This window comes from Mercenaria mercenaria, chromosome 12, assembly GCF_021730395.1.
Source record: "Mercenaria mercenaria strain notata chromosome 12, MADL_Memer_1, whole genome shotgun sequence".
Lineage (NCBI taxonomy): Eukaryota > Metazoa > Mollusca > Bivalvia > Venerida > Veneridae > Mercenaria > Mercenaria mercenaria.
In genome coordinates, this window is record NC_069372.1 from 11,616,679 (window position 1) to 11,632,977 (window position 16,299).

At 36.1% G+C, this 16,299-nt stretch overlaps 1 protein-coding gene across 5 annotated transcripts in view; it reads left to right on the forward strand.

Moving 5' to 3' along the window:
• LOC123533884 (uncharacterized) overlaps positions 1-16,299 on the forward strand; it is a 69,200-nt gene that overhangs the window by 34,691 nt on the left and 18,210 nt on the right. For 2 of the 5 annotated variants that reach the window (XM_045315836.2, XM_053519202.1), the window contains exons 2-6: positions 3,194-3,434; positions 3,718-4,068; positions 8,459-8,542; positions 13,008-13,106; positions 15,100-15,168. In XM_045315836.2, coding sequence (XP_045171771.1) covers positions 3,194-3,434; positions 3,718-4,068; positions 8,459-8,542; positions 13,008-13,106; positions 15,100-15,168 — 844 coding nt within the window. The remainder of the gene's footprint in view (positions 1-3,193; positions 3,435-3,717; positions 4,069-8,458; positions 8,543-13,007; positions 13,107-15,099; positions 15,169-16,299) is intronic. The other 3 variants (XM_045315838.2, XM_053519203.1, XM_045315837.2) reach the window with 2 other exon arrangements.

Sequence of the window (16,299 nt, forward strand, 5' to 3'; positions counted from 1 at the left end):
CGTAGTTTTGTGTACCGAAATGAACTTTGACCTTTAGATTGACCTAGTGACCTACTTTCACATTTTTCAAGCTACAGGCTTCAAATTTGGACCACCTGCATAGTTTTGTGTTCTGAATTGAAATTTGACCTTGATTTTTATCTATTACCAACATTTCTTAAGCTACAGCCTTCAAATTTGAAGCACATGTATAGTTTTGTGTACAGAAATTAACTTTGACCTTGAAATTTATCCTACTTTCACTTTTCTTTAGCTACAGCTTCAAATTTGGACCACATGCATGGACCACATGCACAGTTTTGTGTACCAAAATGAACTTTCACCTTGATTTTGACCTTGATCTATAGTCTTGAAATTTGGAACATTCAAAAATGGCTCAGTGGTGGGTGCCAAGATCACTCTGTGATCTCTTGTTTAAAAAGAAATGAGGAGTTATTGTCAGCACTTGATCGGCGTTGGCGTTGGCTTTGCCTGGTTAAGTTTTATGTTTAGGTCAGCTGTTCTCCTAAATTATCAAAGCTATTGCTTTGAAACTGGCAATACTTGGTCACCAACAATAGCTAACTCTGTACAGCAAGAAACATAACTCCATCTGCTTTTTGCAAGTATTATGGCCCCTTTTTGGACTTAGAATATCAGATTTCTTGGTTAAGTTTTATGTTTAGGTCAACTTTTCTCCTGTAACTATCAAATCTATTGCTTTAAAACTTGCAACACTTGTACACCATCAATAGCTGACTCTGTACAGCAAGAAACTTAACTCCATCCTGCATTTTGCAAGAATTATGGCCCCTTTTGGACTTAGAATATCAGATTTCTTGGTTAAGTTTTATGTTTAGGTCAACTTTTCTCCTGTAACTATCAAAGCTATTGCTTTAAAACTTGCAACACTTGTACACCATCTGAAGTTGACACTGTGCAGCAAGAAACTTAACTCCATCCTGCTTTTTGCAAGAATTATGGCCCCTTTTGGACTTGGAAAATCATGGGTATGACAATATTTCTATTATACAGAGAAGAAAATCATGGGTATGACAATATTTCTATTATTCAGAGACAAAAAAATCAGATGAGCGTCTGCACCCGCAAGGCAGTTTTTGTTCACTGAGTCACTGCCCTTTTAGTATTCAACTTGGAATACTGTAGTACCATTTCTTGTCCAGAGTATTCCTCTGCAACCGCTCGCTAGAATTCAACAAAACATCGTAGGAAGCTTCAATTCCAAGAGAAGATAGGCATATTGTCTTCATGTTCCATTTGGATGATTTTTTTGAGTTATTGCCCTTTGATTAATAGTATTCAACATTGATAAACTGAAGTACTATTTCTTGTCCAGAGTATTCATCACCACCACTGGCTAATATTCTTTGAAGTTTCATAGGAAACTTCATTTATAAGAGGAGATGTGTATATATAATCTTCATGTTCCATTCAGATGTTTTTACCAGGAGTTTTTGCCCTTTATTGGTTCAATGTAAGTAAAATTTACTGCCATCATAGTCAGGAGTATTTCTCAGCTACCACTGGCTGGAATTCAGTGAAAATTCATAAGAAAAGCTGAATTTTAGAACATTGTAAAATTATTTTAAGGACATTTTTACATGATTTGGCATTTTTTTTAGATCGCCTGAGCATGAAGTGCTCATGGTGAGGTATTGTGATCACGCTGTGTCCGTCGTCCGTACGTCAAGTCGTCCGTCGTCAACAATTGTGTTTAAACAACATCTCCTCTAAAACCACTGAATGGATTTTGATGAAACTTGGCCATGATGTTCCTTGGGTGGTCCTCTACCAAAGTTGTTCAAATGGTTCCGCTTGGTGCATATAGGGGCTGCCAGAGCTAAAAATAGAAAAAACTTCAAACAACATCTCCTAAACCGATGGTTCGATTTTGGAATAATTTCACACAAATGGTCCTTATGCTACCCTCTACCAAGATTATGCAAATTATACTGATTCGTAAAAAAACATGGCCACCAGAGTTGGTGGTTACTTTTCCCTATATATATATAGTGGAAACTTTGAAAATCTTCTTGTATGAAACTGCTTGTCTGATTTTAGAATAATTTTACACAAATGGTCTTTGTGTGACCCTCTACCAAGATTGTTCAAATGATTTTGATTTGTCAAAAAACACGGCACCAGAGGGCGTGGTCACTTTTCCCTATATATATATAGTTGAAACTTTAAAAATCTTCTTGTGTGAAACTGCTGGCCCGATTTTAAAATCATTTTACACAGATGGTCCTTGTGTGACCCTCTACCAAGATTGTTCAAATTGTTTTGATTCGTCAAAAAACATGGCCACCAGAGGGTGTGGTCACTTTTCCCTATATGTATATAGTGGAAACTTTAAAAGTCTTTTTTGTGTGAAACTGCTGGTCTAATTTTAAAATAATTTTGTACAAATGGTTCTTGTGTGACCCTCTACCAAGATGGTTCAAATTTTTTCGATTTGTCAGAAAACATAGCTGCCATGGGGTGTGGTCACTATTCTTCTCTGAATCAATAATAGCTAGAGCCTTGATATTTGGCATGTGATATCAGATTTGTAATGTCTACCATAATTGTTCAAATTATTGTCCTAGGTTCAAAAGTATGTGTGATATGTATATAATATCTAGGCTAACATAGAAGAATTTAACCTAACTCTGTACTTATACAAACACACTTGAAGCCTTGTACACAGGGGAGCGCTTTAGGGTCGGTGACCCTCTTGTTTATTAATTGAGGAAATAAAATTAATTTGGAAGAACCTAGATGACCAATATTTTTATTGACGAATTTTAGTAAGTTGGTTGAGGTCTTATCTACAAATTTTTAATGAAACAAAATCTGTTTAAAGCATGATTAGTGTACGAGTTTACATCTCTTGATGAACAAACTCATTGCACATTGTTAAGACCTTAGAAAAAATGGTACACATAACTGTGTAAAACTGAATATTCAAGGTTGATAGTACATACAATATTAACCTTTAAGTGCAGACCTGGTCTGCACTGTTTACAATTCAGTCTGTAAATTTTCAGTGAACACCCCTTCAAATAAGAAAATGTACTGCCCAAACTGAATGATAGACCAGTCCATTTTAGAAATTTAGCAGGTTAAAGGTAAATTGTAAGCAACATCTGAAACCATTACTGGAGTTATTATTTATTATAGACTATTCATTTACCTTTAAATCTTCATACAGGTGTTGGGCATATTGACAATATGTGATATAGCCAGGACAGCCACAGTTATCCATAGAACAAAAATATTGACTTCAGTCATAACGGGCTGTGATAGCAGGTACTGTCCTCCAGAAGAGAATGTAAAGGACGTCATCAAACACTGTGAATATAATATAACAGTTGGGTACAGCTACAAGTGCTTTGAGAGAAGCTCTAACAGCAGGGTGCAATTTGCAACACCAGATTTAATTTGTGAACCAGGTAGGTTTGTTTTCAAATGTCATAGCTAATGAAATAAAAATTACTAACGATCATAAAAACAGTGATGTTAATAAAATGTTTAGTTAATATATAGGTTTTATAAACTTGTTTTGAAACTGAAAACTGCATAATGATTTCAAATGAGTGGAATTTCTGTAAGTTTTAATAATTTCTATCAAGGTGAGAAAATCAGTTGCATCCAAAATTGATATTAAAATGATTTCTTGACTTTCCAGAAAAGTGTTATTCAACTACATTTCTACCTACTTTCTTCATGCTGCAGGTTACTATGGAGACCCAAAAGTTGATTGGAATAACCCAGGTGAAGTGGTGGTGGAGAAAAAGCAGTGTCCAGTGGGATACTATCAGCCAACACGTTCTAATTGTTACGATGGCTGCCAGTTGAAGCACTCCTTACTTGTACTATTGGATAACTATAAACAGTTTAAAGTTTACTCAAAGGGAGACAGTGTTTCTCCAACTAAACTTTATTGTAACTTTTTGCTAGGCTATTATAGTAAGAATGGGAAAAACTTCTTAAATTATGACAAAGATTTCCAGTGGGTTTATAAAAGCTTCTGTGCAAATGTCGATGATTCTAACCCATGTACTGAAGGAAAAGTGCCATTACACAGTAAGTTAATAACAATGTTTTAAATGTTTTCATCCGTTTGGGAATTTGTCAGAATCTAAAACACTGGGGGTAACCCATGGAAATAAAAGCCTAAGAATTAAAAACACCTGCTTTCTTTTTAAATTTGCATACATATTTATAATCAGCACCTCAGTTGTAATTCCCACACTATGTAATCGAAAAATGTCACTTGAGGTACTTTTTATTCAGCTTATTATTAATTATCATTATATTACTTTTTATTCACTTATTCAGCAGCAACTGTTTTTAGCTCGACTTTTGGAAGAAAAAGTAGAGCTATTGTACTCGCCCCGGTGTCGGCGTCGGCGTTGCCGTTGGTTAAAGTTTTTGATAAAGTCAAATATTTCTGTTACTATCAAAGCTATTGACTTGAAACTTAAAATAATTATTTACCATCAAAGTCTACACCAAGAGAAACAATCCCCATAACTCTGATTTGAATTTTGACAGAATTATGCCCCTTTTTAACTTAGAATTTTTGGTTAAAGTTTTTGATAAAGTCAAATATCTCTGTTACTATCAAAGCTATTGACTTGAAACTTAAAATAGTTATTTACTATCAAAGTCTACACCAGGAGAAACAATCCTCATAACTCTGATTTGAATTTTGACAGAATTATGCCCCTTTTTAACTTAGAATTTTTGGTTAAAGTTTTTGATAAAGTCAAATATCTCTGTTACTATCAAAGCTATTGACTTGAAACTTAAAATACTTATTTACCATCAAAATCTACACCAGGAGAAACAATCCACATAACTCTGGTTTGAATTTTGACAGAATTGTGCCCCTTTTTAACTTAGAATTTTTTGTTAAAATTTTTGATAAAGTCAAATATCTCTGTTACTATTAAAGCTTTTGACTTGAAACTCAAAATAGTTATTTACTATCAAAATCTACACCAGGAGACACAATCCACATAACTCTGATTTGAATTTTGACAGAATTATGCCCCTTTTTAACTTAGAATTTTTTGTTAAATTTTTTGATAAAGTCAAATATCTCTGTTACTATTAAAGCTTTTGACTTGAAACTCAAAATAGTTATTTACTATCAAAATCTACACCAGGAGACACAATCCACATAACTCTGATTGAATTTTGACAGAATTATGCCCCTTTTTAACTTAGAATTTTTTGTTAAATTTTTTGATTAAGTCAAATATCTCCGTTAGTATTAAAGCTTTTGACTTGAAACTCAAAATAGTTATTTACTATCAAAATCTACACCAGGAGACACAATTCACATAACTCTGATTTGAATTTTGACAGAATTATGCCCCTTTTTAACTTAGAATTTTTGGTTAATGTTTTTGATAAAGTCAAATATCTCTGTAAATACTATCAAAGCTTTTGACTTGAAACTTAATATACTTGTTTACCATCAAAGTCTACACCAGGAGAAACAATCCCTGTAACTCTGATTTGAATTTTGACAGAATTATGTCCCTTTTTAACTTAGATATTTGAGTTAAAATTTTTGATAAAGTCAGATATCTGTTACTATTAAAGCTTTTGACTTGAAACTCAAATATTATAGTTATTTACTATCAAAGTCTACACCAGGAGACACAATTCCCATAACTCTGATTTGAATTTTGACAGAGTTCTGTCCCTTTTTAACTTGGATTTTTTTTTACTGGCAAAGCTCTAATTCAGATTCAAGCACTGAGAAATGTCGAGCGCGCTGTCTTACGGACAGCTCTTGTTATTGTTAAGGTCGCTTTAAGCTTGACCTTCGATCTACTGACACCCAAAAGTACTGTCCACAGACAGTAACTTAGTAAGCCTATAAGTTTGACATTTCTGAGTCCAAGAATTTTAATTATTGATGAGAAAGCAAAGACAGACAGACAGTGAGCAAGACAAAATATTCTATTCCTATTCTTCAATGACTTCTTCTCTTGAACAACTTGATGAGTCTTCTCCAGATATGTTCTAAAACATTCTTGACGGATCTTACTCATGAGTTGTTCAGATGGTTTCTGCTTCTTTTAGGGGTGGCCAGAACTAAAAATGTAAAAGCCTTTAAACAACTTCTTCTCATGACTCACTAGATGGATCATTGGTCTGTTGCATCCTTGTATTATTCTTTTTTTAAACTTTTTACAGATGGTTCCACTTTGCACCTTTAAATTGGCACCAGAGCTAAAAATGGAAAAAAATCTTTAAAGAACTTAATGTATTGTCACAAAACTTGTAACATCCTTACTCAGACCTCTCTCAAGTTTAGTCAAATGCAGGGGTGTGGAAATCCCAGTATTTTTCACAATTGTCCACAGACAAGTGAGAAATAAAAATCCACTTGCCCGCAGTCAAATTTCACTTGGCTGGATTTTCAGCAAAGCCTGCATTAAACTGCCAATTATTCTTTATTTCGGGCAAGTGTTTTTATGATCTACGGGTAGAAACAAAAGCAAACATAATACAGTGTATTAATGTAACTGTGACAAAACAAAAGCTATCGACACTTTTGCCTGTATTCAAATCTGAAGTCGCATTTGCGAGGCTAGGGAAACCTTCAACAGATTCAGTACAACAAAAATGCCATACTGAAACTTTGCCCGTAGACTGTTGTAATGATCTAACTCGTTTAGCATCGTACCCGCGATCTATCTGTGCTTTTGTTTTTAGCTCACCTGAGCACGAAGTGCTCAAAGGTGAGCTTTTGTGATCACCCTGTGTCCGTCGTCCGTCAGCGTCGGCGTCGTCAACAATTTGACTGTTAACACTCTAGAGGTCACAATTTTGGCCCAGTCTTAATGAAACTTGGTCAGAATGTTACTCTCAATAAAATCTTGGACGAGTTTGATATTAGGTCATCTGGGATAAAAAACTAGGTCACTAGGTCAAATCAAAGGAAAAGCTTGTTAACACTCTAGAGGTCACAATTTTGGCCCAATCTTAATGAAACTTGGTCAGAATGTTACCCTTAATAAATCTTGGAGGAGTTCGATATTGGGTCATCTGGGGTCAAAAACTAGGTCACCAGGTCAAATCAAAGGAAAAACATGTTAACACTCTAGAGGTCACAATTTTGGCCAAATCTTCATGAAAGTTGGTCAGAATGTTACCTTTAATAAAATCTTGGACGAGTTTGCTATTGGGTCATCTGGGGTCAAAGACTAGGTCACCAGGTCAAATCAAAGAAAAAGCTTGTTAACACTGTACAGGCCACATTTATGACTATATCTTCATGAAACTTCGTCAGAATGTTAATCTTGATGATCTTTAGGTCCAGTTTGAATCTGGGTCATGTAGGTTCAAAAACTAGGTCACCAGGTCAAGTCAAAGGAAAAGCTATTTAACACTCAAGAGGCCACATTTATGACCATATCTTAATGAAACTTGGTCAGAATGTTAATCTTAATGATCTATAGGTAAAACTCAAATCTGGGTCAGTTGGGATGAAAAACTAGGTCACTAGGTCAAATCAAAGGAAAAGCTTGTTAACACTCCTGAGGCCACATTTATGACCATATCTTAATGAAACTTGGTCAGAATGTTAATCTTGATGATCTTTAAGTCAAATTTAAATCTGGGTCAGGTGGGATGAAAAACTAGGTCACTAGGTCAAATCAAAGGAAAAAGCTTGTTAACACTCTAGAGGCCACATTTATGACTGTATCTTCATGAAACTTAGTCAGAATGTTAATCTTGATGATCTTTAGGTCCAGTTCGAATCTGGGTCATGTGGGATCAAAAACTAGGTCACCGGGTCAAATCAAAGGAAAAGCTAGTTAACACTCCTGAGGCCACATTTATGACCATATCTTAATGAAACTTGGTCAGAATGTTAATCTTTATGATCTTTAGGTCAGTAGGTCAGGTGAGTGATACAGGGCCTTCATGGCCCTCTTGTTTGTTTTTACCCGACTTTTGACTCCCGTTTTTGTCAGCGAAAGTTTTTGCAATAACTGTTTATGTTCCCGGTTTCTATTCGTAGAGTTACCGTGTGCAAAACCAAATGAGACCGAGACCAAGAGCCAATCAGAAGGCCAAAAAAGATGCTCAATTTAGACGCAATTGTATGGTTTTTCCAAAACTTCAGCAGTTGCGAGGCCCTCAGTGGGTAAAACATGGATTTCGTAGAAAAGATTATTTTTTCACCTCCATAAACTTCAAGCAACAGTTTTACTTAATTTTTCTTGCTTTTTGCATAATTTATACTTGAAAATGTTTGCTTGTCCACGGATGAACAGAATGAAAAAATGCATTTGTCCGCCGGCAAAAAGTCTTGAGTCGGACAAATGGGACATAGGAATTTCACACCCCTGAAATGGTTTCTCTTGGCCCATGTTGGTCGCAGTATCTAAAATTAGAAAAATCTTTGAATAACCTCTTCTCACGAGCTGTTTAATTTTAATTTCAGATAGCAGTTGTGTTGTGCCATGCTATCCTGGGTATGAGAGAGACGTATATGACAGCTTTCTGTGCAAGAAAAAGACCGGTACAGGTAATTGACTTTGATTGCTTAACTATTTCATCAATTTGAAACTGACTTCTATTGTTATTGCTGTATAATGTATTTGGCTCTTCTGAAATATGGATGTTTCCTTTTCATGAAAACTTCTTAAACAAATTTTTGTGAACATATCATTTAAATATTGATTAGCATTATGTTTGGGTGCATCAATGACATCTGGATAATGGAATGGCCTTTACAAGAGTGACACGCATTTTTATCCTGGATAATTTTTTTATATATGCCCATTTTGGAAGACGTATGATGCATGTGTCTTTCAGTGCATCCATCATAAATTGTGTGTGGAGCATAACTTTATAACTGTTAAAGATATTGACTTTAAACTTGGCATATAGGTACATGACAAAAAGACAATGTCCAGAGTGCATGAACCAGTTCTGTAGGTCAAAGGTTATTGTCACAAATTGAGCTAAAAGGACAAAATTGGCCATCATATTTTGTGTCCGTAGCATAACTAAATAACCATGTAAGATATTGACTTCAAACTTGGCATGTAGGTAGATGAGGATAAGACAATATGCAGAGAAAATGAACCTGGTTGTAGGTATTAGGTCAAGGTCACAAATAGAGCTCAAAGGTCATGTCTATCCATCACATTTAGTGTCTGGAGTATAACTTTTTAACCATTCAAGGTATTGACTTCAAGGTAGGTGGTGATGTGCAGAGTGCATAAAACAGGATGATAGGTGAAAGGTCAGGGTAACAGCAAGGTCAGATCTGCTTATCATATTTCATGTCCAGAGCATAACTTAAAAAATTAAAGGTATATCAGTGGATGCCACTGATGCACTCAAGCATAATTCAAATCAAAACTACCCCTCCCAACCCACAACCTTACACCTCCCACCAACAAAAGAATCTTTAAATTTTGCTTTTTATACGCCCGTTTGAAAAACGGGACGTATTATGGGAACGCCCCTGGAGGGCGGGCGGGCGGGCGGCGTCCACAGACCTTGTCCGGAGCATATCTTCTACATGCATGAAGGGATTTTGATGAAACTTGGCACAGTCAGGGTTCATACGCGTCAGGGAAAAGTCAGGGAAAAATTATTTTTTTCAAGGTCAGGGAATTGTCAGGGAATTTTACAAAATGTCAGGGAAATTTTGAAATTTGGAAAATGTCGGGAAAATGTCAGGGAATTTTCTGATCTGGTTAGGCAACAATTTGTAAAGGTTAAGGCAGTTTCTTCAAATATTTCCTTTTTCATGAAAGCTATCACACTTACAACAATTAAAGCATAATTTTAAATTATATGCATATATCTATATTCTACATATTTTTCAAATTCCATATAGAAGAAACTGAAAGGGATTTGCACCACTTACCTCCTGAGCAAATCTGGTGATTTTGTGAACATTTAGTGGTTTTTATGTTGTTGTGCTGGATATGGGGCTGATCAGCTTGCTTGTATATAATAGTATGCAATACTGTCACTTAATTATGCAGGGCTTATTTTATGTGCGATATATAAAATTGAACATAATATTATCTACAATACCTTAAAGACATGCTTTTGCTACCAAGGTGTTTTGCATGGTATATATCCTATAGATGTTACTCTTTTTAATTGGTAATCAGAATGACAATTCCATTTTAATGTAATTTAGTAAAGCTATGTTCAGAAAAACAATTCGATTTGGCTAATATGTTCAGGTTTCCAAAAGTAATTGCTTTATTGTCTATTGGTCATAACATAAAAACATTTGTTTGTTTGAAACAGTGTATTTGATTACTTTTTAATGCATGATAATTCATGTCATTTTGCTTGCCAATGTGTTTTGTATAATCACCAGCTCCATATCCAGTTGATTTGGAATAAACAAACAAAATATTAAACAATGTAAATGTTTGTCAAAAAAGGAGGTAAGGGTTGGCTGTAGGGGTGGTTGAGGCCAACATTCTATTTTTCATTTAAAATTGAACCACTAAATGTGCACATTTTAAGATAACAAAAGTCATACTAGGTGACTTGTTACCGAACCAAAACGTCAGGGAAAAATGCTTTCATGTCAGGGAAAAGTCAGGGAAATGTCAGGGAATTTTGTCTGAAAGAATGTGTATGAACCATGACAGTTGTTCACCATCATGAGACGGAGTGTCATGCGCAAGAACCAGGTCCCTAGGTCTAAGGTCAAGGTCACACTTAGAGGTCAAAGGTCAAATTCAAGAATGACTGTCCGGAGCATATCTTCTTCATGCATAGAGGGATTTTGATGAAAGTTGGCACAATTCTTCATCATCATGAGAAGGAGTGTCATGCGCAAGAACCAGGTCCCTAGGTCTAAGGTCAAGGTCACACTTAGAGGTCAAAGGATACAAGAATGAAAACTTTGTCCGGAGCATTTCTTCTTCATGCATAGAGGGATTTTGATATAACTTGGCACAAATGTTCACCACCATGAGGCGGAGAGTCATGCGCAAGAACCAGGTCTCTAGGTCTAAGGTCAAGGTCACACTTAGAGGTCAAAGGATACAAGAATGAAAACCTTGTCCGGAGCATGTCTTCTTCATGCATAGAGGGATTTTGATATAACTTGGCACAAATGTTCACCACCACGAGACGTAGTGTCTTGCGCAAGAACCAGGTCCCTAGGTCTAAGGTCAAGGTCACACTTAGAGGCCAAAGGTCAGATACAAGAATGACTTTGTCCGAAGCATTTCTTCTTCATGCATGGAGGGATTTTGATGTAACTTGACACAATTATACACCATCATGAGACGAAGTGTCATGCGCAGTTCCCTTCTTTCGAATTACTTCCCTTTGTTGTTACTATAAATAGCTTATATTGTAACTTTTTCATTACTAGTCATAGGGAAAAATCGAGACCACTTTTCTGTAGTACAATATGCATGCTACATCCAATTTTGAGGTGTATTTTGACCAGTCTCTACCTGGTAAAGATTTTTTTGAGGACTTACAATTTTTTTTTTTTTTTTTTTTAAGATTAACTTCCCTTAGTTGTTACTATAAATAACTTATATTGTAACTTTTTTATAATTGACCGTAGGGAAAAACCAAGACCACTTTTCTGTGGTACAACATAGATGTTACTTTCCAATTTTAGGTGTATTTTAAGGTATCTCTACCTGGTAAGGAGTTTTTTTGTGGACTTAGAAAAACAAAACACTTAGTTATTACTAAACAACCACAAAGTTAAAATTCCATTTGCAAATACAGGTGCTAGAGTAAAGAAATTTGCTGTGACGGGCGTATATTGTGACATTCTTGCACTCTTGTTTCTTTAAATGTTGCTTCCGTCCTCCTCTGATATAACCCTTCTGTCATATTTTGCCTAGTTTTTAGCTCGACTATCCAAAGAATAAGTAGAGCTATCCTACTCACCACGGCGTCGGCATCGGCGTCGGCGTCAACACCTTGGGTTAAGTTTTTCGTACCAGTCCACATTTTGACAAAGTCTTTTGAGATAAAGCTTTGAAACTTTCAACACTTGTTTACTATCATCATGGCCAGTTAAAGGCAAGAGCACATAACTCCATTAAGGATTTTGGCTGAATTATGGCCCCTTTTGGCTTAGAAATCATGGTTAAGTTTTTCGTACCAGTTCATATTTTGACAAAGTCTTTTGAGATAAAGCTTTGAAACTTTCAACACTCGTTTACCATCACCATGTCCAGTTATAGGCAAGAGCACATAACTCCATCAAGGATTTTGGCTGAATTATGGCCCTTTTTGACTTAGAAATCTGGGTTAATATTTCGTACCAGTTCATATTTTGACAAAGTCTTTTGAGATAAAGCTTTGAAACTTTCAACACCTGTTTACCATCACCATGTCCAGTTATAGGCAAGAGTACATAACTCCATCGAGGATTTTGGCTGAATTATGGCCCCTTTTGACTTAGAAATCTTGGTTAAGTTTTTCGTACCAGTTCATATTTTTTGTAAAGTGTTTGACATATGGCTTTGAAACTTTTAACACTTGTTTAGTATAATAGTCTCTATCTGTAGGAAAGAGAACATAACTCTGTCATCTATTTTGGCTGAATTATGGCCCTTTTTGGACTTTGAAATTGGTTCTGTTTTCATACAAGTCCATGTTTTGTCAAAACTATTTGACATATGGCTTTTAAACTTTGAACACTTGTTTATCATTATGATTTCCATCTGTAGGCAAGAGTACATAACTATTTTGACTGAATTATGGCCCTTTTTGGACTTTGAAATTGGCTCATATATTGCCATTTAGTGCAAGACTTATCGAAATCAAAGTAATACAGGAACATTGTTTGTCTAATCTATTTATTTCTTTTGTCTGAATATTCGTGGAATTATTTTGACCCCATTCTTCAATCAATTCTTCGAATAATCGAGCGCGCTGTCATCAGACAGCTCTTGTTCATAGCTCTTGTTAGTAAGTATTACAGAATTTGCTTAAATGAATGCATATTAGGATAACTTCACTTTGTTTTGCAGTTGATAAGCCTACACTAGAGAATGGTTCAGTCAAGGAGAACGCAGCATCAGAAGGCGGGTCAAGTAACAACATGGTGATTCTAATTGGAGTGTTTAGTGGTAAACTTTAATTTTGGCCTTTTTATTTTTACTAAATTTTCTGATATATCGATATAAAAATTAGTTTTAAATGGCTTTGCTGATGACTTCTTGTGAGTACAGCAGGATAAAGTCATCATCGAACAATGACTGTGGTCAGAGCGTTATATGTATTGTGGTCATAATTGCCTGGGATGGTGACATAAAAATTATATTTGCAATACTAGAGAATGAATTCCAAGTAAATGCCTGTCTATCTTTTTGGAAAAGCAAACATTTTACAATGATTACAATGTATGCTCTTAAACCCCAAAGCAGGTTTGTTGTAACATAACAGGAATGCTTTTTTGGATGGTTCGTTTTCAAATTCTTTCAGATACTGAATTTTGCTCCCACTGCAACCAAAAGAAAAATCTCAGAAACTGTTGGGTCAATTTCGAAATGATTTCGCAGAATTGTCCCTTTGGTGACTTTCTGCCCGATTTCTTCAAGCCTTGTTTATTTTTGAAAAAGATGGCTACTAGGGCACTGTACTAGTTGTCCAGTATTGAATGTCTATATTGAATACTTTTTTAATAAATTTTCTCCTCAGAAACCGCTGGCCCGATAACAAAATGATTTACTGCCATATACCTTCGCTGACCCTGTTCCAAATTTCTTCATATTATTGTACCCCCCGACAACAAAGTTGTAAGGGGGGGTATACTGGTTTCAGGTTGTCTGTCTGTCTGTCTGTCTGTCCGTCTGTCCGTAGACGCAATCTTGTGCGCACCATCTCTCCTTAACCCCTTGACAGAATTTAATGAAACTTCACACAAGTGATCAGTACCAACAGTAGTTGTGCATGGGGCATGTTAGCTTTTTTTAGAAAAAAAATTTGCAGAGTTATGGGACTTTGTTTTTTTGTTACTATACTATATACATAGACACAATCTTGTGCGCACTATCTCTATTCATCCCCTTGACACAATTTAATGAAATTTCACACAAGTGATCAGTACCAACAGTAGTTGTGCATGGGGCATGTTAGCTTTTTTTAGAAAAAAAATTTGCAGAGTTATGGGACTTTGTTTTTTTGTTACTATACTATATACATAGACACAATCTTGTGTCTTGTGCGCACCATCTCTCCTCATCCCCTTGACACAATTTAATGAAACTTCACACAAGTGATCAGTAACAACAGTAGTTGTGCATGGGGCATGTTAGGTTCTTTCAGCGAAAAAATTGCAGAGTTATGGGACTTTGTTTCTTGTTAACATACTATGTACATACAGTCTGCATATGCAATCTTGTGCGTGCCTAATCTACCAAACCCTTACACACAATTTAATGAAACTTCACACAAGTGATCAGTACCAACCCTAGTTGTGCATGGTGCATGTTACATTCTTTTAGATAAATATTCTGCATAGTTATGGGACTTTGTTTTTTGTTACTATACTGTATACATACAGTCTATATACATACAGTCCACATAATTATGCAATCTTGTGTGCGTCAAATTGCAATGTACTGTGTCAGTGCATGCGGGGGGTACATTCATCACGTGATAGCTCTAGTTTTTATTTATCAATGAGTGCCATGGGGTGGGACTAATTTTCTATATATGGCTTTTTGGAAAAATCTCCGCAAAAACCACTGGCCTGATTTCAAAATAATTTTACTGAATTGTCCCTTGGGTGACTCTTCCAAATGATTTCAAGCCATATTGATTTGTTAAAAAAAACAAGGCTGCCAGGGGGCGTGCCTAGTTCCCTATATACAGAAATCTTTAAACTGATGATCAGATTTTAAAGTAATTTCACACAGGTATTTCTTTAGTTATCTTAATCTACTAAATTCCTTAGATCATTCCGCTGTGTAATTAAGGATGGTTATAAGGGGGCAGAGTACGTTTTTATGCCTCCAAAATTTGGGGGAGCATGGCACTAAGAGTTGCCCTTCCCGTCTGTCTGTCAGAATTTGTGTCATGCATGTCTCTAAAAGTTTTTGAATTTCTTGATTGTTTCAGGTGCTGGGGCAGTTGCATTAGTTTTTGTAGTTGTTGTAGTCCTGTGTCGTCGAAAACATAGTAGACATAGTGAGTATTGAGTGTTTTTCTACCCTCAGTCATTAAAAATATTCAGCATATAGCATTACCCCTGTCCATATACATGTGTGTTAGTCCATGCATGTGTACGCAGTGCACAAAATAGTGTTCAGCCAGTAACTTTGTTGTGCATTGTTGGATTTTAAAATGACTTATCACAAATAGTCACTATAGAGGTCAAAGATTAAAGGATATTTTTCTTGTCCTTATATCTATCACTTTTAATCTTGACTATGCGAAGTATATGGAGAGCTATCCTACTCACTCTGGCATCTGTGTCTGTCCACACCTTTGTTAGAGTTTTGATGCACTTTCATTTAATCTCTATTATTATTTAATGGATTTACAATCTCTGTTATTATTTAATTGATTTACTTGAAATAGCTATTCCCCATCATGATCTACATCATATGACACAAGGGCCGTGACTCTTGCACCAATATATCATGAATTGTCCCCCTTTTCACTTTAGCCCACCCGCTTAGCTCAGTAGGTAGAGCATTGGTCTACGGATTGCGGGGTTGTGAGTTTGATCTTCGGGCAGGGCGTATGTTCTCTGTGACTATTTGATAAACGACATTGTGGATGAAATCATTAGTCATCCACCTCTGATTCATGTGGGGAAGTTAGCGGGAGGCATAAAGTGATTGTACCGTCCGTTCGTTCGTCCGTCCGTCCATCCGTACGAGGTTAACCAAATGAGACCGTTTCGTTTAGCATCAATACCCATTACTAGAATGACTTGATACTAATGCAGATGTAACCTGTGACCATTCCTCATTTTCAGACATCACCTGACCTCAGTTTGACCTTGACCTTGAACTTGACCTCGTTTTGGACTTAGGTTGCTTTGTATCGACAAGGATGACACCTGGGGCATCAAGCATTTTTTGAACGCAGCTCCTTGTTTTTAGCTCACCTGTCACAAAGTGAGCTTTTGTGATCACCCTTCGTCCGTCGTCAGTCCGTGCGTGCGTGCATCCGTCCGTCAACAATTTCTTGTCTGCACGATAGTGGTTTCATTTATGATTTTATTTTAACCAAACTTGCACACAACTTGTATCACCATAAGATCTCGGTTCCTTTCTTGAACTGGCCAGATCCCATTATGGGTTCCAGAGT